Source organism: Dermochelys coriacea, chromosome 6, assembly GCF_009764565.3.
Source record: "Dermochelys coriacea isolate rDerCor1 chromosome 6, rDerCor1.pri.v4, whole genome shotgun sequence".
In the NCBI taxonomy this organism is placed as follows: domain Eukaryota; kingdom Metazoa; phylum Chordata; order Testudines; family Dermochelyidae; genus Dermochelys; species Dermochelys coriacea.
In genome coordinates, this window is record NC_050073.1 from 46,711,290 (window position 1) to 46,739,138 (window position 27,849).

Below are 27,849 nucleotides of genomic sequence, written 5' to 3' on the forward strand. Positions count from 1 at the left end.
GCTCTCCCGTCAACACAATAAAATCACCTCAATGAGTGACGGTAGTTATGTCAGCGGGAGAAGCTCTCCTGTCGACATAGTGCTGTGCACACTACCACTTATGCTGGCAAAACTTATGTCACTCAGGTATTTTTCCACAACTCTGAATGACGTAAGTTTTGCCAACATAAGTGGTAGTTTAGACATGGCCTTAGATTCCATCCCTCAGAGATACATGGGGTCTATCTAAACATTCACCAGTACTGCAGTTCTTTCAAGGAACTTATTCAAGAAGGGGCAGGATAGCGGAATTTGAAGGGATGAAAGTTTAACTACTTCCTAGTGAAAGTACTTCGAATTCTTCCAAGGAGGGAATAGTATATTGTCCTACAAAATGAATAGGGGGTAATGTTCCTTGCAATTAAGTCATTCCTAACTAAAAATGCCTATTTGCAGACCTTTGGTCCCATCACAAAGTCCAATGCAAAGCTTGATCAAGGCAGAACATCATATTTGTTGGATAAGTTCAGCACACCATAATTTATTTCTAAGCCTGGGAGAACAATTGCATAAGGTCATAAGAGAGACAAAAAAGGGAGATAATTTCTCCTTACTCTAAAAGGCAAATCTGACTGTCAACATTATGGCATACATAATCAATATAATAAAGGAGTCAACTGATCTTTTTCATAGAACAAAGTAAAATTTATTTCTATATACTGTAGCTCTTGATTTACAGAGGTATTCAAAGAGACATAATTACTCAATCTGATCAGACCATTAGCCCATCCAAACTGATACCTTGCTTCCAACACTGGCCATTCCCCAATATGGTGGAAGAAGATATTAAAATGCACTATTATGGAATACTGTATTTCAGTGAATAATGTACTTTTTGACCCTCATGGCATTGTTTATATCCTGAATCATGACATTTGATGAAATTTTACCATGGTTAACTATGGCCATCAAGACATTTATCAAGATGTTTTAAAATTCTAAATGGTCTTTAACGAGATCTTATTGAAAGTGAATTCCTTTGTGAAAGAAAAATTAAGACAGAATATCAGTCTTGTAGTAATTCATTCCCAAGGGCAAGCTATAGAATTGTTAGCTTTTTCCTAGTTCAGAAGAGAATGTAAGTTAGCAGAGGATTCCAAGGCCATCAGTTATAGGCTTGATTAAAAAATAACAACATTAACATAACACTCAGGAACAAACTCAGATGCTACAGGCTTCATATCCAATTTTTGAATTTGGCAACTTTTTAAAAAAAATATCCAGTCCAGTGGTATAGATTCTGTCAACTGATACTAAAATTTTCAACTTGAGTGGCTACAGACAACTATCAACAGAACCACCATGGGTCATTAGTCCTGCAGAAATTATGAACCACAATCCAGCACACAGCTAAATATTTAGAAGCAGAGCTAGAAAAAATGCAATATCTCACTGCAATATAAAAGAGACATCACAATTAAAATATATTAATCCTTCATCGAATATGGTGCCTAGTATCTTTTTCCAGTATATACTTAACAGAAAATAGAGACTGAACTGTTGCCCACGTCATCTCTACATCTTCATTATCCTTTTTATTGACCTTCAAAAATAGATGTCCAAGTCTGACCAAACCAAAACCCTCTTTTGTGAGAGAAAGTGCAGGCAATATGATGGCAATAATAATAATAATAATTAATAAATAAAAATCATTTCAATACAGAGAAAAGTTGCAGAAGAAAATAAGAGTTAAATTATAGTAAACGATTATATCAGTGTGTATTTTTCATAAACCTCCATCTAAGGTTTTCCACACCAAACCCACCACCCTACAAAATAACAATAAAAAAATTATATGATTGTGAAGTTATAAACAGAAAGTTGTAAGAGCAAAAAAAGTATTTACAATTTTTTTTTCATTGGCAGGTGGAGCATTTCAGAAACTTAGAACTGAAGTGGGAAAATCAAAGTGATTTTTGGAAGATATTCACCCACAGCAATTTTAAAAAACCTCTCCCTCCTTTCCTTCCAAACCATCTCATAGTAAAAAATAACTAGTAGAATCCACCTATCAAATGAGTGGAATAACGCCCCCTTCTGGCTTGGGCCATGTGCAGCAGAATCTGAGAGTTGTGTGGTGGATTAGAAACACTCAAACCTGTGGTAGAGAAGCAGGACAAAGGCAAAGATATTCTAAACAAGTTATTAAAGTAGAATAAATAGTCAAAGGGATCTTAATACTAATATTTGAAACCACTAATTCGATTAGAAAGGGTTTTGTTGAAACATAGGCTCTAGAATCTTTGAAGATCACTCGGATTTTCAGGAACAGGCATCTTTGGGTCGGTTCCTTACAATATGTGCTAACTGCTTATCCTCAGCATCTGTTCCATCTTGCATTTTGCTGTGATGCTGGGAGTAGCTTTCCCAAACCCGAAGAAGAGCTCTGTGTGACTCAACAGCTTGTCTTTCTCACACAAACAGAAGTTGCTCTAATAAAAGATATTACCTAACCTGCCTCACCTCATTAGCATCCTGGGACCAACACGGCTACAACTACATTGCATAATTGCAGTGTAGACTTCTGTGCTTGGGCTGGAGCCTGGGCTCTAGGATCCAGCAAGGTGGGAGGGTCCCAGAGCTTGGGCTGCAGCCCTAGCCCTGAAGTCTACGCTGCAATTAAACAGCCCCATGAGCCACAGTTAGCTGGAATGGGCCAACCACAGGTGTCTGCAGTGTAGACATACCCTAAGTGCCATAATTAGTTTTTGCTCAGATACTATTTTGGACATTTTTCTCTTTCAATTAAATACAGAGCTATATTGATTTTAATAATCAATGATTCTAGGAAACTTACAAACTACCTAAATATTGATGTTGGATGCTGCATAAAAATATAGAAGTGTGTTTATCCACGACTATCTTTGTGTCTGGCTTACTTGGTCCCTCAATCTCTGACTTTAAGTTTAACCAACTCTTCTCGTCTCAATACAGATATTATTCCGAGTATAGTACATATAAATCCAGATCACCTAAATAGACATTGTCCAGCAAGGCGAGTATGGATGGTGGTGTTGTTTTCTAGGGATTAGGAGAGTCAGAGGAGCAGATACTCACTCAAGGTTATTTACACTGCACAATAGTGTCAGGTGACCGTCAAGGGCAATCTAGCCTAGTAGTCAGAGGGAGTGTTAGACCTGGTGGTCGGAATAGGTGTTGGGAACTAAGGTTAGGGTCAAAGCTGGAGTCAGTAGTCAGAACCTGGAGCCAAGGGTCACGCTGGAGGTCAGGAGCTAGATACCAGAGCTAAGGTTCAAGCCAGAGGGCAGGAACTGGATACCGTAGCCAGAGGTCAAGCCAGAGTCAGTAGTAAGAAGCCAGAGCCACGGGTCAAGCTGGAGGTCAGGAGCTAAATACCAGAGCTGACGGTCAAGCCAGGGATCAGAAGCCGGAGCCAAAGATCAAGCCGGAGCTCAAGAACTGCAGCAAACAGGGTAGCAGGCAAGCAGGTTCAAGCCAAGGGTAAGACAGAGACAAGGCTGGGTGCAAGGCAAGAGGAACAAGGTAACATAGGAGCAGGCACAATGATGGGAATTAGCGTTGAACAGCCAGTAAGCTGCTGCTGGCTTAAGTGCCAGCCTGCAGACCCCTCCAAACTAGCTCTGCTGCAGGCCCTGATTCCTGAGAGATAGAGAGACGGGAGGCACAACTGACCGTACAGTTAGCCTATGTGTACTATATGTTGCTGTATCAAAGTCAGGCACACTGAGATGGAGTTAAGGTTTCTGCTCCAAATTGCTTTGTTCTGCTTAAAACATTCAATTACTGATTTAATGTATTTATATATTTAAACAGATACAAAAATGTTAATCTGATAGTTAAATTTTATGAGAAATTTTAATTTTAAGACAGTTTCAGCTATTATTAAGCAGTGATTCCTTGGCAACAGGGAGCCAAATCCACTGTAGTTTTTCTGTCCAAGGTACACACCATGCTCACTGAAATTAATCAAATGGCATTCAACAACTGAAGGGAAAAAAACCCAGCCTGAAAGAAGGATTGCTATGCATGGCCCTGATCCTGCAGTCAAGGTGTGCACCTGGGCATAAGGGTCTGCCTGCACAGATTAGTTTGCAGGATTGGGGGCTACGTTTCCTCCACTTGATATTATTAAACACTCTAGCTATAATTCACCTTTTGACAGACATAAAGCATGCTCTATTAGATGCAGTAGAAGGGCATTCAATTATAAATGCTTGAAGGTTGACAAATACATTTCCACTTTTTGCACTGCAATTTTGGGTGGCTGGGGGTATAGAACTGTATTGTAGTAGTTTATATGATCCCGTTTTCTTCAGCTGGATGTTTTGCAGGATTTAGTCCATGCTGCTTCATCTGTACTGCAATATCGAACAGGTAATCATAACATTCGCACCTTCAGTAAAAAGAGAACAGGAGAAATGTGGAGTTGGGACGCATCCTTAGGAAGATGCATATATTTAAAAAGTGAACATTTTTCTTCTATACACTGAGCATTGATAGCACAGTGGTCAGGCAGCACACTCCTGCTATCACTTTATTGCAATAGTCATCCACCTTCACGGTAAAGTCTCTGGTGGGGGAGGGTTAGCAAGGCCTCTGTGCTGCCCAGGGTTTGTGTTGCACAGCTCTCCGCTGGCAGGTGGGGAAATGGATTCTCGTTAAACTGTTTAACGAGACACATCATGTGTGGCTCTGTAGGCTGAGGCTGTTGAGGAGGGTACTGCAAGGGGCCCATGTAAGCAACCTGGAGATCTTCCCCAGAAGCTGATGTGTATGTGGGGACGGTCCTTCCCACATGAAAAGAAGTTGTCTGTAGACTGGGACAATTGTCACTGGTGGTGTGAGCCAAGAGAGTGAAGTATCAACTGTGGCTGGGATGCATATGCAGTGATTCTACCTCCATTAATATTTCAGGGCTACTATGGCAACAGATATGACTTTCTTTAAATTGCACTCACATTGTTTTGGCTTTTTCCCACGTTTCTCCCCATACGTAAACTCCATGACGTCTGACCAATACAGCACAAGAGTCTGGGTATTCATTCATTGCATGTGCCATTCGTTCCTTGAGATCCTTCTCCTCTGGTGTGTTCTCAATGATGGGGACCACTAACTTATCATCATATCTAAATAGAAAATGAGATATTATTGCAATTAAAAATCAATGCATTCTGAAGTGTTCTCTAGCAGGAGACTACTCTGTTCCTGTTCTTAGATGTGGAAAAGAACTGTGATATCATTCATGCCAAAGAGCCATCGTCCTAAGCTTTCCCCAATCAAGGAGATTCTCCCTTCATTATTTGCAGAGGATTTGGTAACATCTTTAACAGTGATTCTCAAACTCTTTCATCTTGTGAACAATGCTATGCTATACATCCTCTCAAGGACACTTCCGGTCCCAAACCTGATCCAACACCTTCCCTATGAAAGCTATAGTGCTGGGTTACACTACTCTGGGAATACTTGAACCGTATTCAGGACAAAAGAAAATAAAAATACTTGAATGCACTTGGTGTAACTGCTTACTTACATATCATTATTTTGTATCTGCTGTTTATTCTCTCTCCTTGAATTTAGGAATTTAGTTTTCTCAGCACTAAATCTCCTTTCATTGCCTGCCCTTACTGCTTTCATCAATATGAGTCACTTAGCAGTTTTGGTCTGTCCTCTTCTGTGCTGGTTACCCTTCCAATATTGGCAACATCTACTAACTTGATCATGGCTGAATTTATTTAAAAAAACACTTAATAAAGAAAGATATGATGCAGCCACTTAGGATTAAAATGTCTAAATTTGGTTGGTCTAAAAAAGACTTTGGAAACCCTGACAGAGTCCTGATCAAGGATACAGGTAGAAGTAAGTGTCAGTGCTTGAAGAATTAAAAATGTTTCTCTGTTGTGACAGAGTCCTCAGTGAGATATGTGCAACCTGCAACAATAGTTTGAGAACTGCACTATAGGTAAGATGCTGCATGCTGTTCAGTGGAACTTGCACAATAGTGTGTAGCAAAGAGAGACTACGATATTTGGCATTGTTTGAACCTTAATTAATATTTGCAGAAACTTGTTTAAATAAATGTAATACATCTCTAGTTCAAATTCAGATTCACCATCAAGATCATACACGTATTTTTTAAGTAGTTGGTGGGAGGACATCTTCAAAAAAGATGGAGCCACATTATAGATAAGAAGCAATGCTGATAGTAGTAAATCAGTATTAGATGTGTTTATCCATAGAAAAAGAGAAAATCTGGTTCTATACAGAGTCTTTCATGCTGAAGGCATCCCAAAGCACTCTACAGTCTAATGAATGAAACAACTGTAGCAATGTTTGTGAGCTCACCTACTACTCACATACAGCCTGAAAATTAAAACAAACACTGAAGTGTTGGCTAGGAGTTAGAACAGACAACTGGGAGCAACATGTCCTAAGTTCTAGTCCCAGCTCTGCCACCGTCTGAGTGAATTTAGACAAGTCACAACACTTCTCTGTGCCTTCTTCTATAAAACCACTTACCAGCTTCACCAGGTTGTTTGTGAGAATTAAGGTCTACAAAATTCCTTGAGATTTTTAGATGGTATGCACGTGCCAAGTATTAATTTATTATTGAGAGAAAAATAGAGAGAGACCAGGCTCATGCTACTCTTTTTTAAAGATGTCCTGGGATAACTGAGGGTTGGGGATTTTCAAAACTTTTTATCAGTGGGCTGACTCTGCTTCCACTAACGGTATGTCTACACAAGAAAATTAGGTTGATTTTATAGAAGTCAATTGTGTATGTCCCCACTAAGCGCATTAAGTCGGTGGAGTGTGTCCTCAATACCATGGCTAGCATCGACTTAAGGAGCGGTGCACTGTAGGTAGCTATCCCACAATTCCCATAGTCTCCGCTGCCCATTGGAGTTCTGGGTTAAGCTCCCAATGCCTGATGGGGCAAAAACATTGTCGAGAGTGGTTTTGGGTACATGTTGTCAGTTGCCCCTCCCTCCCTCTGTGAAAGCAACGGCAGACAATCGTTTCGCGCCTTTTTTCTTGGGTTACCAGACGCAATACCACGAAAAGCATGGAGCCCACTCAGCTCACCACTGCTGTTGTGAGCATTGTAAACACCTCACGCATTATCCTGGAGTATGTGCAGAAGTGGGCTAAGAGACACCAGCATGAGGACTATTGTGATGAGGACATGGACAAAGACATTCCTGAAAGCACGGGCTGTGGCAATTGGGACATCATGGCGGCACTGGGGCTGGTTGATACAGTGGAACACCGATTCTGTGCCCGGCCACCAAGCACAGATTGGTGGGAGCCAACAGTGTTGCAGGTATGGGATGATTCACAGTGGCTGCGAAACTTTCGCATGCGTAAGGCCACTTTCCTTGAACTTTGTGAGTTGCTTTCCTCAGCACTGAAGTGCAGGAATACCAAGATGAGAGCTGCCCTGACAGTTCAGAAGCGAGTGGCAATAGCCTTGTGGAAGCCTGAAGTGCCTGACTGCTACTGGTGAGTCGGGAATCAATTTGGAGTGGGCAAGTCTACTGTGGGGACTGCTGTGATCCAAGTAGCCAGTGCAATCACTGATGTTCTGCTATCAATGGTAGTGACTCTGGAAAATGTGCAGGTCATAGCGGATGGCTTTGCTGCAATGGGGGTCCCTAACTGTGGTGGGGCAATAGACGGAACACATATCCCTATCTTGGCACTGGACCACCTTGCCAACGAATATGTAAACCGCAAGGGGTACTTCTCAATGGTGCTGCAAACACTGGTGGATCACAAGGGACGTTTCACCGACATCGATGTGGGATGGCCAGGAGAGGTGCATGACCCACACATCTTTAGGAACTCCGGGCTGTTCGAGCAGTTGCAAGAAGGAATTCCCAGACCAGAAAATTACAGTTGGGGATGTTGAAATGCCAATAGTTATCCTTGGGGACCCAGCCTACCCCTTGCTTCCATGGCTCATGAAACCATATACAGGTAGCCTGGACAGTAGTAAGGAGCAGTTCAACTATAGGCTGAGCAAGTGCAGAATGGTGGTAGAATGTGCTTTTGGACATTTAAAAGCGCGCTGGCGCTGTTTGCTGACTAGGTTAGACCTCAGCACAACCAACATTCCCATTGTTATTGCTGCTTGCTGTGTGCTCCATAATATCTGAGAGAGTAAGGGGGAGATGTTTATGGCGGGGTGGGACGTTGAGGCAAATCACCTGGTGGCTGATTTTGAGCAGCCAGACACCAGGGCAATTAGAAGAGCACAGCTAGGCGTGCTGCGTATCAGAGGCTTTGAAAGCCAGTTTCATGACTGGCCAGTGTGACTGTTGTATGTGTTGCTCCTTGCTGCAAACCCATCCCCTTTGTTGATTTTAATTCCCTGTAAGCCAGCCACCCTCCCACCTTCGATCACAGCTGGCAAAGGAAATAAAGTAACTATTGTTTTGAAACCATGCATTCTTTCTTTATTAATTAAAAAAAAAATAAAAAATAAGAAGTGAGATAACTGACAAGGGAGCCTGGGTGGGGTGGGGTGCGGTGCGGGAGGAGGGAAAGACAAGGCCACATTTTTGATTTGTAGCCACACTACAAATCAAAACTGTTTGAACAACAGCCTTCTGTTGCTTGGGCCATCCTCTGGAGTGGAGTGGCTGGGTGCCCGGAGCCCTCCCCCAACCCTGCATTCTTGGACATCTCCGTGAGGAGGGCAGGCCATTATACAATGGCTGCAGTGGGGTCTGTGCTCTTATTGGCTTTCCTGCAGCTCCAACAGATGCTTCATCATGTCCGTTTGCTTCCCCATTAGCTTCAGACCTGCCTCTGTTCTTCGTGCTCACTTAGTGCTTTCCTGGCTTCTGCCACTGAATGCCTCCATGCATTAAGCTGTGCCCTATCAGTGTGGGAGGAATGCATGAGCTCGGAAAACATGTCATCGCGAGTGCGTTTTTTGCCTTCTAATCTGCGATAGCCTCAGGGACGGAGATGATAGGGGGAGCATAGAAACATTTGCACCTGGAAGGAGATAAAAAGAGAGAGTAAAATTTAAGATGATACATTTCTGAGAACAAAAGGGAGACTCTTTCACAGCGAATCAAGCAATTCACAGCAGACAGCACATGTGCTTTAGGTACAAGGTCGCATTTTGCCTTTTATATTGGGTGCCTGCTGGTATGCTGACACATCACAAATGGCTGGGCAACAGAATTTGGTTTCCAGGCAGCCATGATAAGCCTTTTGGTACGCGGGGTTGGCTTCTTATGCCTTCATAACATGTGGGAATGGTTTCAAACTGCAGCACCATTCTTTCCCATAGCAAGCAATGCTGGTTGGGTTTCACATTTAAAAGGAGGGACTGTGGTTTTCAGGTGGATGTACAGCACACACCTCCCCCCACCCCATCGCATGGCTATTCTCTGGGATGATCCCTTCACCCCTCGTCCCGCCGCGTGGCTATTCTCCAGGATGATCCCTTTTAGCCAAGCGCAAATAACCCAGCATGAATGGGGTCCTTTTACTGTTCCCTTACAAAAATTCCCCTATTTCAACCAGGTGACCATGAACGATATCACTCTCCTGAGGCTAACACAGAAAGATAAAGACTGAACATTGCTTGAATGCGACCAAAACCCAGGACCATTCGCTGCCATGCTTTGTGCTGCAATGATTCAAGATACTGGCTTGGCGTGGTAAAGTGTCCTACCGGGGAGGATGAAATAAGGCAGCCCTCCCCAGAAACCTTCTGCAAAGGCTTTCAGAGTACCTCCATGAGACTTCATGGAGATGTCCCTGGAGGATTCCCACTCCATCCCCAGACACATTAACAGACTTTTCCAGTAGCTGTACTGGCCGCGAATGCATCCCAATTCTTCAGAGAAAATCAAACATTAAACACTATTGCTTTTAAACCCTGTACTGTAGTTGCAAATGTGCACTCACCAGAGCTGCCTTCTCCGCCTGCAGGGTCCGGGATCCCGACTTAGGAGGGTAATGGCTCCAAGTGATGAAAAGGTCCTGGCTGCCAGGGAGAATGGATTCACCATCTGCCTGCTGCGCATTCTCCTCCTCCTCCTTCTCTTCCTCATCCACAAGATCCTCCTCCCTGTTGCGTGAGACTACCCCCTTGCAGTGTCCACGGACAGTGGTGGGGTAGTGGTAAGGTCCCCCCCTAGAATGTCATGCAGCTGATCAAAGAAGCGGCATGTATGGGGCTCTGACCCGGAGCGACCGTTTGCCTCCTTTGTCTTTTGGTAGGCTTGCCTGAGCTCCTTAACTTTCATGCGGTATGGCTGTGTGTCCCTGTTGTAGCCTCTCTCCACCACGCCCCGTGTGATTTTGGCATATATATTAGCATTTGTTCTTTTTGATCGGAGTTCAGCCTGCACAGATTCTTCTCCCCATTCAGCAATCAGATCCAGTGTCTCCCTTTCGGTCCATGCTGGAGCTCGTTTGCGATTCTGGGGGGACTGCTTGGTCACCTGTGTTGCTGAACGTGCCACGCTGACCAAACAGCGTGCCACGCTACCCCAAATTCAACCCAGCAAGGTCAATTTTAGTGCTACTTCCCTCGCCAGGGAGGAGTACAGAAGTCGATTTTAAGAGCCCTTTAGGTTGATGGAACAGGTTGGTTGTGTAGATGCATTCATTTTAAAATCAACCTAACATGGCTAAATTTGACCGAACCTCGCAGTGTAGTCCAGGGCTCGGTCAAAGGTAAAACTTCTGCTGACCTCAGTGAGATCAGATTTAGGCCAATGATAAATATTTTGAAAATCCTATCCTTAATATTTACCTGAACAATCACCAGAAAACAATACCCAGAAAAACTTCCTGAAAATTTAATTAAAAAAAGAAGATTTTTATACAAAATTCGAGATAAAAATCCATTGCTATCAGGTACTTTTGCCATACATTAAAAATACAAATACTAATGCAGACAAAAGAAAGTTGTCGTGAAGTTGCCATTTTATGTGCAAAAAACACTCCCTTGTACCAAATCCAAACATCAATGCATTTCTACCTTCCTAAAAGTTTTTGGGGAAAATGTTAGTTACAAAATTAACACCAAGAAAGTGCAGAGGTGTACATCTTTAACATCCCATAATTTCTCATCTTGTTGTCACACACTATCTGAAATGAGTGTGCTAGACTCAACTCAATGCTTTGTGGGAAAGAGTCCCACAAAAAGCCACCACACAAAATCTAGAATAATTCAGCACCTTCTTTGGAGAAGTCAGTGACTGAGTTGTTGCAGAGATCTTGTTACTTTTTATCCCTAACCATAGGGTGTTTTCTTTTCATCAGGTTAGGGTCATCCCTGAGACAGCATGTTGGAAGCTGGGGCTGCTATCTTTTCACCATATCTAGCATCAATATTAAAAAATGGCAGCCTTTCATCAGTACACAGAATCACTCAAATTCTCAATAAAAGCAGCATATTGAAATGTAAGGGAAATTCATAACACTGGAAAACATTGTTCTTCCCTAGGCAGTTTAATGTTCCTCAAACTTGAATTTGAGCTTTGGTTCAAGACACACATGGCGAGTTTTATTCAAATAAGCCCCTTAGTGAATATTCCTCTGACTTAATTACAAATATTGCTCACTTGAATGCTGACACCACGAAAGACACTGACATTTTTGAAGATGACATTTAGCAGAAACATTGTACATCGGATTAGTCTTGTAAATGTAAAATTACCTGTAATACCCTCCTGAAGTGCATTTCTTGATTCCTTTTATCATTTCCTGATGGGTAATTCTAAACTCACTTCCTGGATAGAGAAGGGTAGCCATGACAGCAGCTTTTGAATGAGTATGGATCACAGCTCCAGCTCCTAGGAGGAGAAGAAAAAGGGATGACTCTGTATTTCATCTTGAAATGCGACTCCCTACCTTCCATTAAGATAAACTGACGTGAAAATGAGTTTCAACACTTCAGCTGAACATCCTTGCTAATGGACTAGACAAGGAAAATAGTCAGTTCTTTAGAGCAACTAAGAGGTATGTTAATAGGAAGTACTCTCTAATCTACAAAGAGCAGTGAGAGCTACCTTTAGGGTGTCAGTAGCTGGTTTTAGTGCAAATTCCAGGCAAACCTTCTCCGTCATGCATTTATTTTTCATTTCCATCTGTTGAGATGACTAAAACATTTTAATTACATCACCAAAGAGCGCTGAGGTTCTAAAGAATTAAAAAATTTACTTATTTGTGGCAGAAGAGTACAAAGAAGATTCAATTGAAAGAGAAAGAGAGTTTCTTTGATGTACAGCTATTTCTCTCTGGAGACAATTAACTGGTTCCCTGACATCACTTTCAATCATTATATTTTTATACTGTGGTGTGCTGGAAAGGTCAAGCACAGGAATCACAAAGTATAAACCTGCAATGTTGTTGAAAATTGCAAGTTCTCCTTTGGATATGCAAAGGCTCTCCATGTGCAAGTTTCCTTTACATGAAAACAAGAACAGACTCCCAAAATCATTTTTTTTTTGGGGGGCGGGGGAGGAGGACAAAAGACACAAATCTCATAGAGTTGCATAAAACCTTCAGCTACTGTTAAAATCAAATTCCATAAAATTAAACTGATAAAAATGTGCAAAAAGTGCAGAAGTGTTAGATTAATATACATTTAAAAAATTAAAATATATTTCTAAATGGGACCAGAGGCATTAGATAAAGGGGTTGCATTACCTTTTTTTCCCCCATTAGGATGAACTGGATAGAACCAGTAGACAGACAAACAGGGCCTCTAATCCAAGTATACTGCAGTCATGCATGAACAGTCATGCCATTACTAGATCCCATGTGGGTTTGTTTCTCCCAAAGAACTGATGTGGGGCATGCTGCTTCCACTTAATGTAGCAAACAATTGTGAGAGTTGCACTCTCTGTACTATTTCTCGCATTTCTGATATCAACAGATGCAAGAGAAACAGAATCCTAAACTCATGACTTGGCCTGCACTGTAATTGGAGAAAAAGGAAAAAAGTTTTGTTTTTCAGAATATTTATAATTGTAAAGTAGACACATTTTCTGTCAATAATTTTGAATCTGAATAGTGTTACATTTCTTACACTATTGTAACTAGCAATTTGGTAACCTTTACAATCGCAAAAGATTGTAATATGGCCTAAAATCTATTGGTATGAAACTACTGCAAGATCATGAGACTACAAATTTAGCTACTACAGTATTTTCCAATTAAGGCAATATTAAATTCCAGTGACGCTACAGTTATGACTTAGGAGTTTCCATTTCATGAACTGATTTATATTGATTTATTATTGTCTGAATCAAATGCATTTATTGCATACCTCTCATGGTGTAAGCATTCATAAAAAGAGGTGTGCATTGGCTTTTCTTTAGTTTCTTGCGTGGTGGAGGGCCGCTGATGTCCCGTTCTTCTATGTCACAAACAAACATATCTTCGGGCTGTGAGAGAGGTAGAACTACTTAAACTGTGACACTCTCCCCCAAAATAGATTTACTTTTCTTCTGGGGAGATACCTAGAAAACGGGCTTGCTTTGGGCAGCTTTACATAAACTGTATTTTTGCATAAAAAAAACTGTTTCTCCATGAGATTAAGCACAAAGCTTTTTTTATTTAAAAATCAATTATGCATCATGCCAGAATGTATTTTCCCCCTATCTTTTCTTCTGCAAATACATTTAATGATCATTATATGGAAACCCAAGTGTCAATCAGTGAGATGATTCCTATCATCCTTCATTGTATTATCTCCGATTGAGAAGTGGAGCAGTGATTCTTACTCCACATATGTTTCTGTTTCGGACGAGTCCCTAGTATCATAAATCAGCTGGCAGTATTTACTATTCATCTCCAGCAGTACTTCTATTTTTATCCGTAAGGGAGAGGAACTGAGATAGACTAAGACATTTTGCTGACATTGACCATCCGCAGGCACAGTCCCTCGCAGCTCTCAGTGGCCGCAATTCGCCGTTCTCAGCCAATGGGAGCTGCGGGAAGTGGCAGTAAGCACATCCCTGCGGCCTGCTGCTTCCCGCAGCTCCCATTGGCCGGGAACGGTGAACCGTGGCCACTGGGAGCTGTGGAGGGCCATGCCTGCAGATGGTAGTCAGCAAAACGTCTCATGGCCAGCATTCAGATTACCCTGATGGGCGGCATGCGGCCTGTGGACTGCAGGTTGCCCACCACTGGGCTAAGGTCATCTTGATCTGGGGAGATCCTACCTGCCTACAGAGCAGCCCGAGAGAAAGAAAGATTTACATACAAACAAATAAAAATTAGGGCTGTCAAGAGATTAAAAAAATTGCACCTTTAATTGCATAATTAAAAAATGAATCGTGATTAATCGCACTGTTAAACAATAAGAGAATACCATTTATTTAAATATTTTTGGAATTTTGGTTTCTACATATTTTTGGTTTCTACATTTCCAAATGTATTGATTTCAATTACAACACAGAATACAAAGTGTACAGTGCTCACTGTATATTTATTTTTGATTACAAGTATTTGCACTGTAAAAAACCCCCAAAGAAATAGTATTTTTCAATTCACCTAATACAAGTACTGTAGTGCAATCTCTTTCTTGAAAGTTGAACTTACAAATTTAGAATTATGTTTAAAAAAAAAACAAAACAAAAAACACACCTGCATTCAATGTTAAGTTTTAGAGCCTGCAAGTCCACTCACTTTTTGTTCAGCCAATCGCTCAGACAAACAAGATAATGCTGCCCGTTGCTTGTGTACGTCACCTGAAAGTGAGAACAGGCGTTCTCATGGAACTGTTGTAGCCAGTGTTGCAAAATATTTACATGCCAGATGCACTACAGATTCATATACACATGTCCCTTCATGCTTAAATCACCACTCCAGGGGACATGCGTCCATGCTGATGATGGGTTCTGCTCGATAACAATCCAAATCAGTACGGACCAATGCATGTTCATTTTCATTATCCGAGTCAGATGCCACCAGGAGAAGGCGGATTTTCTTTTTTGGTGGTTTGGATTCTGTAGTTTACGCATCAGAGTGTTGCTCTTTTAAGGCTTCTGAAAGCATGCTCCACACCTTGTCCCGGTCAGATTTTGGAAGGTACTTCTGATTCTTAAACCTTGGGTCAAATGCTGTATTTATCTTTAGAAATCTCACAGTGGTACCTTCTTTAAGTTTTCTGAAATCTGTAGTGAAAGTGTTCTTGAAATGAACAACATGTGCTGGGTCATCATCTGAGACAGCTACAATATGAAATATATGGCAGGATGCAGGTAAAACAGAGCCGGGGACATACAATTCTCCCCCAAGGAGTTCAGTCACAAATTTATTTAACAAATTATTTTTTTTAAACGAGCGTCATCAGCATGGAAGCATGTCCTCTGAAATGGTAGCCCTGAAGCATAAAGGGACATACGAATATTTAGCATATCTGGCACGTAAATGGCTTGCAATGGCTGCTACAGAAATGCCACACAAATGCCCGTTTTCACTTTCTGGTGACATTGTAAATAAGAAGAGGGCAGCATTATCTCCTGTAAATGTACACAAACTTGTTAGTGAATGAACAAGAAGTAGGACTGAGTGGCCTAGTAAGCTCTGAAGTTTTACATTGTTTTGTTTTTGAGTACAGTTATGCAACAACAACAACAACATCTACATTTGTAAATTGCACTGTCACGACAAAGAAATTGCACTACGGTACTTATATGAGGTGAACTGAAAAATATTATTTCTTTGGTTATAATTTTTAAAGTGCAAATATTTGTAATAAAAATATATATTGATTTCAGTTACAACACAAAATACAGTATATATAAAATATTTAATACATTTCAATTGGTATTCTATTGATTAACAGTGCGATTAAAACTGCGATTAATAGTGATTAATTTTTTTTAATTGCTATTCATTTTTTTTGAGTTAATCACGTAAATTGACTGAGATTAATCGACAGCCCTAATAAAAATATTTAGAACAGAAGCTTTAAGACACAGTTATCCAATTGCATGTATACATTATTAACTAAAACTGTAGCAAACTAGCTGACTGTTGGGTCGTTGCAGAACAAATCTGGGGCTGAAGTAGATTTCAGATATCATGGTCAGTACTAATCTAGGACAAGAAAACTCAAAAGGAGTAACCTACATACACCACTGAAAAAGTACTGAATTGCTGCTCTGAGATCACAGAATACTAGGAGAAATCATCAGTGGTCTCAGGAAGGTAGTCAATAATAATAATAATTTCAGACTTCATAACAAGAAAAAAACCCAAACTGCTTTGAAAGAACACTCAGAATAAATAGCTCACTAAAAGTAATTTTGTTCCTTTTCAGGGATGAGTTCTGAGGTAAAAAACAAGTTTTACATACCTGAATTCTTTCCTTTTGGACTCCTGATGGCGCAATGTAGATTTCATCTCTAGGAAAAGATATAGAATTTAGCTCCATGTATAAATGTGGTTCTCAAAGCTGGTCCGCCGCTTGTTCAGGGAAAGGCCCTGGTGGGCCAGACCGGTTTGTTTATCTGCCATCTCCGCAGGTTCAGTCGATCGCGGCTCTCACTGTCCGCCGCTCCAGGCCAATGGGGGCTGCGGGAAGCAGCGCGGGCCAAGGGATGTGCTGGCCAGTGGGAGCAACGATTGGCCGAACCTGCGGACGCGGCAGGTAAACAAACCGGTCCGGCCCGCCAAGGGCTTTCCCTGAACAAGCGGCGGACCGGCTTTGAGAACCACTGATGTATAAGGTATAGAATTTGAAGTATATATAATTTGATAGCACCATTTTAGTACTCTACCCTTTATTGATAAAGAATTAACTTACACAGCACATGATTATGTAACCACACTTGTCCTCCTACCACACATTCACATACAGATGGTTTTCAATATGCGACACTGATCTTACTAGAACAGTTGGAAGCTCTGAGAATATCCAAGATATAAATAGTTCTTTCAACCTGCCTACAGATTTAACTAAGTATATTTGTATCATTGAAGAAAACAAACAAACAAACAAACCCACACCCCACATTAGTTGGGATCAAAGTGAAACAGAAGGGAATTTGCAAGTAGACATTGAGTGATGCAAGAAAAAACAGGGCCAAACCTATCATTTATAGCTTAATATCAATTAGCTATTAGTGTTTGTAATCACCTTTAGTTCCTGGGAAACACACTTATTTATGTAGTAACCATTAAATTGTATTATATATGTTTTAAGGTATGAATAAATATACAGTATTTAATTCATGCAGAAGAAAACATTGAACAATTCAATAAATTGAACAATTTATGTTCAAGTGGAAATACCTAAAGCTTGCAAGCCTTATGTGAATGAAGAATTTCAACATCTTTACATAAATTAAAATTATTTAAAAATAGGATGTGAAATATTTTCAGTAAAGGCAATAAAAAGGGGATAAAATAGATAATATTTGTAATCACTATTCATCTTCAAAGGTCTTATTTTAAAATCTATAGAGACACCTAGTGAACAATTAGTAAATCTACAGACAAATTTCCAGCAATTTCAGGACAAAGACTCTATTAGTTTCCCAAGGAAAACAGAGTTCATATTTATGGACAAGACAGAGTCCTTTGAATAAGATATAACCTTCAAGATAGTATACTTGACAAAACACATGATATCTGAGATACAAAAAAAAAGTGGTTTTAATGGATTACCTATTTGCAGTACAAATGTATTAATACTAATGAATTTAATTCATTGATACTTGGTGCCATTCAATGAACAAGATAAATAATGTGGCAGAGCTCCGACCTTATCTCAGTGAGTCCCGCGCTTCTTGGCGGATAACGCTAGCCTCAGAGGCTCACTGTGACCCTCTATGTAGCCCTTCTCCCTCTAGAGGCAAGGGTCACAGCCTACCGAGCCATTTTCATCATAAGCCAGCAAGGAGGTTGGTGAGAGAACACCCACAGTCTCTGTTGTCCCTACGGGCTTGTTCCAGAACAAGTTTAGCCTCCTGTCCTGACAGGGGCCTGTCTTCCCCTCTTAGGAGGTGTTTCTGTAGTGTCAAGTTCGGGGGAACCCGGGCCCGATCTCTACTCCCGGTTCCAGCCCAGGGACCCTAATGGCAGCAGCTGTTGGCAGCTGACCTTTCACTGCCAGAGTTGCTACATTTCCTTAGGCCACTTCCCCACAGCTCTCCCACTTCTCTCTCTCAACACCTTCTTCATCCTTACCATAGGGCTCCCTTTCTAGTGGCTTGAGGGTGTCTTCATTACCCAGCCCTTCAGCCACACTTCCTCTCCTCTGGCTCCCCTCAGCCTGACTGGAGTGAGCCCTTTTATAGTATCAGAGGGGCCGTAATTAGAGTCAGGTGTTCACATTAGCTTAACAGCCTCACCTGACTCTTTGCAGGTTAATTGGAGTCAGGTGTTCTCATTAGCCTAATAACTTCAATTGACTCTTTGCAGGCTAATTGGAGTCATGTGTCCACTCTAGCCTGGAGCAGCCCCTTCTCTGGTCAGTCAGGGATCAGAAAACTGCTTATCCAGTGGCCAGTATATCTGCCTTCTACTACTCTGCTGTAAGTGAGGAGGTTGGCCGATGGAGTCTCCTGTGACTGTGGGGCCTATTTCCGATCCTCGGTCCGTTCACGTATCCGGGCAGAATTCCTCTGGGCGGCGTCCTCTGACTCCCTTGACGCCTTTGAGGAGCAGTGGGCTCTGTCCGGGGTTCTCTGCTCGGTGTCCCCGTCCGGTTCCCTTCTTTTGACCCTTTGACCGCACTCCTGTCCCTGTTATTTTATTAGTTGTCCCCCGGAATTTTTTGGGTATCTAGGTCCTGTGGATCCCCCTTTTAGGCTGGGGGGGACCCTTTAGCAGTGGACGGGCTTCGCCCGCCCACTTCCCGGATCCCAATAAGACTACTCTGCTGTAGTTCACCCCAATCCCGGACACCTGCCCCTTTTGCGGCGTGAGGGAAACCCTGGTGCACATCTATCTGGAGTGCGCCAGGCTGCAGCCCCTATTCCAGCTCCTTACGAATATTTTGTTAAGATTTTGGTTGCACTTTTCTCTTTACCTTCTTATCTATGCACTCCCTGTCCGTGGGCCCACCAAGTCACAGGACCTCCTGGTCAACCTCCTCCTGGCCTTGGCTAAAGTGGCCATCTATAAAACCAGGGTGAGGAGGTTGGCTGATGGAGTCTCCTGTGACTATGGGGCTTATTTCCGATCCTCGGTCCGTTCACGTATCCGGGCAGAGTTCCTCTGGGCGGCGTCCTCTGACTCCCTTGACGCCTTTGAGGAGCAGTGGGCGCTGTCCGGGGTTCTCTGCTCGGTGTCCCCGTCCGGTTCCCTTCGTTTGACCCTTTGACCGCACTCCTGTCCCTGTTGTTCATTAGTTGTTCCCTGTAATTATTTGGCTTTCCAGGTCCTGTGGACCTCCCTCTTAGGCTGGGGGGGGGGGAATCTTTTAGTAGTGGGCGAGCAAAGCCCGCCCACTTCTTGGATCCCAATACGACTACTCTGCTGTACCCAACTGGCCTGTGTCTATCACACTAAGAAAGTAGTATGTTAAGCAATTTGATTGCTACTGAAACAAAGAGACGTACTTCCTTTCTAAAAGAAAAATTACTTGTTTTAAAATTATATGTTTAATGAAGAGCTGACAATAGAATACAGTATTTGAAATGTAGGACAGTTGACCAAGAGTCATAGAACAATTTTCCAATGCACTGCCCTATATCCGAACTAGTGCAATTATTCTAATTCATTCATTAGATTCCACCAGTGAGTAATGATTCATAGATACTAAGGTCAGAAGGGACCATTCTGATCATCTAGTCCGACCTCCTGCACAGCGCAGGCCACAGAATCTCACCCACCCACTCCTATGAAAAACCTCACCTATGTCTGAGCTATTGAAGTCCTTAAATCATGGTTTAAAGACTTCAAGGAGCAGAGAAGCCTCCCTCAAGTCAACCATGCCCCATGCTACAGAGGAAGGCGAAAAACCTCCAGGGCCTCTCCAATCTGCCCTGGAGGAAAATTCCTTCCCGATCCCAAATATGGCAATCAATCAGCTAAACCCTGAGCATATGGGCAAGATTCACCAGCCAGATACTACAGAAAATTCTTTCCTGGGTAACTCAGATCCCATCCATCTAATATCCCATCTCAGGGGATTAGTCCTATTTACCCTGGATATTTAAAGATCAATTACTTATCAAAATCCCATTATCCCATCATACCATCTCCTCCATAAACTTATGAAGTAGAATCTTAAAACCAGATAGATCTTTTGCCCCCACTGCTTCCCTTGGAAGGCTATTCCAAAACTTCACTCCTCTGATGGTTAAAAACCTTCGTCTGATTTCAAGTCTAAACTTCCTGGTGGCCAATTTATACCCATTTGTTCTTGTGTCCACATTGGTGCTGAGCTGAAATAATTCCTCTCCCTCTCCTGTATTTATCCCTCTGATATATTTGTAGAGAGCAATCATATCTCCCCTCAACCTTTTTTTAGTTAGGCTAAACAAGCCAAGCTCCTTAAGTCTCCTTTCATAAGACAAGTTTTCCATTCCTCGGATCATCCTAGTAGCCCTTCTCTGTACCTGCTCCAGTTTGAATTCATCCTTTTTAAACATGGGAGACCAGAACTGCACACAGTATTCTAGGTTAGGTCTTACCAGTGCCTTGTATAATGGTACTAAAACCTCAATATCTCTACTGGAAATGCCTCTCCTGATGCATCCCAAAACCACATTAGCTTTTTTCACAGCCATATCACATTGGCAGCTCATAGTCATCCTACGATCAACCAATACTCCAAGGTCTTTCTCCTCTTCTGTTACTTCTAATTGATGCATCCCCAACTTATAACTAAAATTCTTGTTATTAATCATTAAATGCATAACCTTACACTTCTCACTATTAAATTTCATCCTATTACTATTACTCCAGTTTACAAGGTCATCCAGATCCTCCTGTATAATATCCCGATCCTTCTCTGAATTGGCAATACCTCCCAGCTTTGTATCATCTGCAAATGACGATGAAAACTTGTTTCTCTCACCAACAGAAACTGGTCCAATAAAAGGTATTACCTCACCCACCTTGTCTCAGACAGAAAATGAGGCAGAGAGGTTAAGTGACCTGTCCAAGGCAACAAAGGTAGTCAATGTCAGCACACACATTAGAACTAAGGACAGTTCTAAATGGCTCTAACTGTGCTCAGGCTAATACACCATTCCACCCTGTAAAAAACTTCAGAGGATATAGCAGTCTTTTGAGCTGCTTAACCTCACACTTTTAAAATCAGTGTCCTCTACTTCAGATCAGATGTTTAAAAAGCAACATAGTTGCATGCATGTGGTGACATGAGAGGTACTGACAAGTCTCAGTGTTTCACTACTTTGTGACTTCAGATCACACTTATCTTGCACTAACGGTGCATCTATGGTGTAATTATGACGAAGGCTCCATGTTTGTCATGGAGGTCAAGGAAGTCATGGAAGACTTTCTGTGACTTCTGCAGCAGCCCTGTGTAGCTGTGCCCAGGAGCCACCTGAGCGGCTCAGGCAGCCGCCGGGTTAGTTGCACTGGCTGCTGCTGCGGCAGTCTCGGGGCCCTCCTGCCCTGCAGCATCAGGAGTTTGGGTGTGTGGGGGCTCAGGGCTGCTGCTTACCTGGGTGGGGGCTCCTCTCCCTCAGCTCCTAGCTCCACTTGCTGCCTCTGCCCCCAGGCACCACCCCGGCAGCTCCCATTGGCCACGGTTCCCAGCCAATGGGAGCTGCAGAACTGGGGCTTGGGGCAGAGTGGAGGCAGCACATGGAGCTGAGGCCACTGCTTCCCAGGAACTGGGTAGAGAGTCTGCCCCAGCCCCACTAACCCTCCCCAGCACCCGTGACCCCTTCCCCCTGGGCCACGACTCCTCCCCCCCCCCCAACACCCTCCCGGGCCATGAGTTCCCCCCCGAAGCACCCGCTCCCCCACTTCCCCAGCACCCACTGCACCTCCCGAGTCTGCCCCCAGTTTTAGTCAGGGGTATTTTTAGTAAAAGTCATGGACAGGTCACGGGTCCGTGAATTTTTGTTTACTGCCCATGACCTGTCCATGACTTTTACTAAAAATACCCATGACTAAACCTTAGCCTTAATTATGACTACTGTTCCTTTCTTTCAACGGCCACTAAGAGGAGCTCTGCATCCATTAATAACGTCAAACTTATCAAGCTGAATAGATAGTAGTACATTTCATGCAAAATTATATAGCAAAAAGTGGTTCCTAACTGAACACTCCTTAGTATTGCATACACACCAAAAATTTGTTTACTGCAAATCTTCTTGTTGCCTGACCTGCCTAAATTATCTCCCATTAATACATCTTCAGGATTTATCTGCATACAAGAATTATTCCTTCCTTCTCAGAGACCAAGAATGTTATCTCTGCAACATATCTTTGTCTAATGCCTCACTCCTGAATTTCAGCCATCCTTCATGAAGAGTGCTGCACTCACCGCTTATTCAATTGACCCCATTGTCTGTATAGTTATCGCTTTCAAAACCCCCACTTACCCATGTTTCAAGCTGATTCCTCCACCAGTTCCTGTGACCCATCCTAAATGATAAAACTGCTTACAGAGCTCCGGGATCAGATTTCTTGGATGTAACTTGTCCTTAAAAAAAAAAAAAAAAAAAAAAAAGTAATTGTCCACTTATAAATGTTGCAATCAATTGCATGAGATATCTGATTCATATAGAAGGACTTCAAAATAAAAAAAATCTCACTGGTGCCTGAACTAAAGACTGACAGTATGTTTATATGCTTCCCTGGACATTTTATGTGGGCCACATTAGGAAAACAAAAAAATCAGATGGCAATCATAGTTAGAAGGCCTAGTCCAAAGCTCAGCGCAGTCAATGAACTTTAGATCGATACCACCAAGATTAGTGATAAGAGAGAAAGATTAGGTCATCTAGTCCATCCACTGACCTTTGCCAATACAGGATAACTATCCTTATGATCAGGAAGTAGCATAATTTTTCTCTTATTTCTCCTTCCATGCCCTAAATACATTTGCCCATCCCTAGTGTTTACATTCTTCAAATGTTTTGAAGGCAGTTAATTCCTCCCCTTGTGAAATTACACATAGGCTAACTTCCTATGTATCTATCCCACCATAAGCACTACCCCAAACTTACATTGTAAATTCATATCACATGACTGAAGAGTTTCCACTGAGTGCCAAATAAAGGAACATTTTCCATCATCTCTAGGAATATGTGTAGGACCTGCTTTTAGAAGTCTGTATGATGCATACTTCCTCCTCTTGAATGGTTTTTGTGTTATTTTGCAAGATTTTAATGTGAATTACAATAACAAAATTCCTAATTTTATTAATGGAATATATCAACTATGATTATGAATATGTATGGATCATACTGTATAAGTTTTAGATGTTTTATTTTCTTTTTAATTAGCATTTAAATAATATCAAAAGAGAAAGGTTCACCTCACCAGATCACTTGACTAGCTTCACATTCCTACCATTTTACGATGTGAGAATGCCTCAGATGCTGTTTAGCTATCATCTTAATTGCTCCATTTTAATATTTCTTTCAGAGAAAAATTATTCAATTTAATATAATCACTAATTTTATAAATACAATGGAATATTAAATTTAGAAAAAGTATATATAGTTCCTGAAGGTGAGTATTGTGTCACATACATACATACATACATACATACGCCTGTTATGTAATAAGAGTTCATATATGTGTATAAATTGTATATGATGATGACACTATTTCTAGGTGCACCATATTCTCTCTGGTTGGTAGGGAGCCTTGTCATAAATGCTGTGACCACAACATTACAATTGTTTCCTTTAGTTTTAACATCACTGGAAAAATTGAGATGAATTAAAAAAAAAAGTTCACATTTAGCAATTTTTTTTTTAAATCAAGAAGATTAAGAAATTCCAAACATTCTTCCACCGAATTCCAGGGTTACAAAAAACAAAAACATCCGTCCTGTACTTTTCCAGGATCAGCAAATGCTCTATTTATGAAAGCACCTGGTTTCATCACATAGCCATGAAGATCAACTATGGTATTTTAAATCAAATACAACAGTGTTTCCAATTTTTAAAAATTAAATGGTTATTAAATGGTTATATAGATTTAACATTGTAGTCCTCTTCTATAACAGACAATGGCTGTATTCTTCATATGAACCTTAGCTGTGAACATGTTTAAAAGGCACTTGGAAATTCAACAGACATAATCCAGGATTAGTTTTTGAAAAATCTGGGCTAGCTATCATTTGTACAACTGATATAAATTGAAATACAGTCATCACTGTTCTGCTCTGGCTTATTATCTTTTGAAAACAACATTAACTGTGTTTTGTCGTCAAGTCAAGCAAGACAGTTAAGAAAAGCAGCTTGTTAAAATGCACAACAGAAAGCAGAAGATTTTAAACTATATAATTATAATACATTTTATCTGAGTGAGTCCATGTATAAGAATCCTAAGAAAATTTCCATAAGCTCTGAGAAGAGAATATTGTTTTAGTTTACCGGATTATACTTTAAAATGAGCTTCCAGATAATAACTGACATTTTCTGAAATCATTTATTCAGGATTACTACTAAATCAATAGTAATGGGATATATATTCTTCTTGTAGCTGTGTTGGTCCAGGATATTAGAGAGACAAGGTGAGTAAGGTGATCTCTTTTGGACCAACTTCCGTTGGTGATAGAGACTTACACAGAGCACTTCTGCAGGTCTGGGAAACTTACTTAACTGTTTCAGAGTAGCAGCCATGTTAGTCTGTATTCACAAAAAGAAAAGGAGTACTTGTGGCACCTTAGAGATTAACAAATTTATTTGAGCATAAGCTTTTGTGAGCTACAGTTCACTTCATTGGATGCATCCGATGAAGTGAGCTGTCGCCCACGAAAGCGCATCCGATGAAGTGAGCTGTCGCCCACGAAAGCTTATGCTCAAATAAATTGGGTAGTCTCCAAGGTGCCACAAGTCCTCCTTTTCTTTTTAATTAACTGTGACACTCTGAGTAAGTTTCCCAGACCTGTAGAAGTGCTCTGTGTAAGCTCAAAAGCTTGTCTCTATCACCGATGGAAGCTGGCCCAATAAACGATATTACCTCACTCACTTTGTCTCGCTGGGAATTGAATACTTTATTAAAGTTATTTTTTAAAAAGCCAACAGAGTCTAAGGTGTCAAGGAAAATTAGTTTTTTCCATTTGACTGCAACCATTTGAACTACATTAGGGTCTCAAAATGTGTTAAATTATTTTTATATTGCAATATAAGGTAATTTGTTTGACAAGTTTAATAAATTTCATTAAGTTTAATAGTCCATTAGTAGGATTTTTGAAGACAGTTTTCAATAGCTTTACAATCCAAAATACAGTGGCCCACCAATGCTATTTTAGGACACTAGGGTGAATATCCATATGTATTAAATATGTGTCTTCCCTTGATAAAATCTTAGGGACAACATGTATATTTCCCTTAGAAACAAGTGCAATGAACCAGACATATGCAGAAGAAATTATACAGCTGATATTTCACAGTAGCTGTTTCTAAGGCACCAGATCCTTGCAGTAAATCACCACAAGTATTCTTTGGATAGCTACAATACTTTAAAGCAAGTTTAATTTAGTAAAAGCAGCTACTGACATACATAATCTAAATGAAATTAAAAATACAGATAAATTTATCCAAGATAGATTTATTTGTCCCAAAGATAGATTTCTTTGTTTGTCCCAAAACAGGATTTGTACTAGTTGCTCTTATGTATGAGAATTATATGAACATTTAAGACTGATAATATGATTATAAAACTAAAGTTGACTAAAACACATCTTGGTGCATTATGACTAAGGCTACAATTTAGTCACAGAGGTCATAGAATCTGTAACTTCCAGCGACCTCTGTGACTTCAGCCGGAGGTGGTTGGGAGCTGCCGGGTCCCCTGCTGCTCATGGAAGCAGGGAGCTGTGGGGTACTCTTGCCGTCTCTGGCAACACCAGGAGCGACAAGCTGCCATGGGTAGTGGGGTACCCCGAGCTCCCGGCCATGGAAACCCCAGAGATCCTTGCCGCCACTGGTGGCAGGGGAATCCCCTGAGCTCCTGGCTGCTGCAGTGGGGGCTCCTGGAGCTGGTGGAGGAATCCTCAACCATCATGGGTGGCGGGAGCCCTCAGAACTGCAGGCAGCAGGGGTTCCCCGCAGCCCCCAGCTGCTGCAGGCAGCTCCTAGCCTCTGCACAGCTGCCTACTTCAGGCAGTGTGGGGACCGGCAGATCCCCATTTTTTCCACAGGTATTTTCAGTAAAAGTCACGGACAGGTCATGGCTTCCGTGAATTTTTCTTTTTTTCCTGTGACCTGTCCATGACTTTTACTAAAAATATCTGTGACAAAATCTTAGCCTTAATTATGGCCCTTATTTAACTATTATGAATGCATCACATCAGGCTTTCATTTTGACAGATCTTGAGTTGGGGTAGGTCAATCAATACTTGATGGGTGACCGCCAGAGAAATCTCAGCTGCTGCAGGAAAGTGTCAGGCAACTCACTCTTCCCTCCCAGTCAGTACCAATTCAGTGACAGAATGATATTATTGAGGTGTTCCCTGCTGTTGCTCATGCAACCTTTTAGCTAGCAAAACAAAGGTCCTGAAGTAATTAAAGATTCCATTGCCATTTCAGAAGAGTTAGGAATGTTTGCTCCAGTGCCCTCACCTAATTCCAGCGCAGATGATCACACCACGCCGAACTATGATAGTTTTCAAGTACGTAAAAGACTGTTACAAGGAAGAGGGAGAAGAATTGTTCTCCTAAACCTCTGAGAATAGGACAAGACTCAATAGGCTTAAATTGCAGCAAGGGAGGTTTAGGTTGTTACATCAAGTAGAAAAAAGAAAAGGAGGACTTGTGGCACCTCAGAGACTAACAAATTTATTTGAGCATAAGCTTTCGTGAGCTACAGCTCACTTCATCGGATGCATTATGAGCTGTAGCTCACGAAAGCTTATGCTCTAATAAATTTGTTAGTCTCTAAGGTGCCACAAGTACTCCCTTTCTTTTTGTGGATACGGACTAACATGGCTGCTACTCTGAAACCTACATCAAGTAGCAGTTTTTTTTATAATCTATATCTATCAATAACTGCTACATATAGCACATTCCTACACAGTTTCTCACACACACACTATAGTGCAAGAAACTGCTCCCTGTAAGCATCTGCTACATCAAGCAGCAGTTTTATACAACAGCAGTTTCTTACACTCGGCTACGTATCAGTAACTGCGACCAGGAGGACATTCCTACGGAGAGCAGTTTAATACACTACAGGCTGCATGTCACTGAGGGATAAAACCCACTCCCGATGCCATTTATGAAGTGGCCCGGGAGGCTCCCAGCTCACGAGTTGGGTCCCGCGCTGAGCTTTCGGTCCCTGAACCACCTGAGCGCCTCCGCGCACGCGGCCAAGCCGGGCCCCGCGCTGAGGGTCGCGGCCCCCAGATGCTGATGCCCCCCCCCCCCCCCCGCCGCCTACCTGCGGCGCGTCCCCGGCCCCGCAACCGCCTCCGCGCTGGCAGCCGAGGCCACCCCCAGCCGCAGCCATGGCGCTGTCTGGACGCACGGAGCCAGCCAGAGCCGCGGAGGACCCCGGGGTCCTTTCTCGCCCTCGGCGCAGGCAGGGACTCGGCTCCGGGGAGCCCAGGGTCCCCGCTCAGGCAGGGCGGGGGCAGCCCCAGGGCGGGATTGTCCCCGCCGCTCGCTGGGGCGGTGCCTTTAGTCAGGTCCCCGCCGGGAGAAGGGGGCGCCTCGCCCGCCGCCTGAACCCCTC

At 42.1% G+C, this 27,849-nt stretch overlaps 1 protein-coding gene across 1 annotated transcript; it reads right to left on the reverse strand.

The window, feature by feature from the left end:
- Positions 1–662: 662 nt before the first annotated feature.
- LOC119857035 (APAF1 interacting protein) lies at positions 663–27,828 on the reverse strand. Its single transcript, XM_038405311.2, has 7 exons — positions 27,556–27,828; positions 22,539–22,639; positions 16,364–16,412; positions 13,325–13,442; positions 11,711–11,846; positions 4,980–5,147; positions 663–4,414 (listed from the first exon to the last, which is right to left on the reverse strand). Exons 1-7 carry the CDS (start codon positions 27,622–27,624, stop codon positions 4,315–4,317), a joined length of 741 nt encoding a protein of 246 aa, XP_038261239.1. The 5' UTR covers positions 27,625–27,828; the 3' UTR covers positions 663–4,314.
- Positions 27,829–27,849: the final 21 nt, after the last annotated feature.

Excerpts from the sequence above, each read along its gene's own strand:
- LOC119857035 (XM_038405311.2), bottom strand. The coding sequence starts at position 27,624 with ATGGCTGCGGCTGGGGGTGGCCTCGGCTGCCAGCGCGGAGGCGGTTGC. Across the intron at positions 5,148-11,710 it reads ACTTCAGGAGGGTATTACAG|ATATGATGATAAGTTAGTGG; the intron begins GTAATTTTACAT and ends TTTTCTATTTAG. Across the intron at positions 4,415-4,979 it reads TGGGAAAAAGCCAAAACAAT|GTGCGAATGTTATGATTACC; the intron begins GTGAGTGCAATT and ends TTTTTACTGAAG.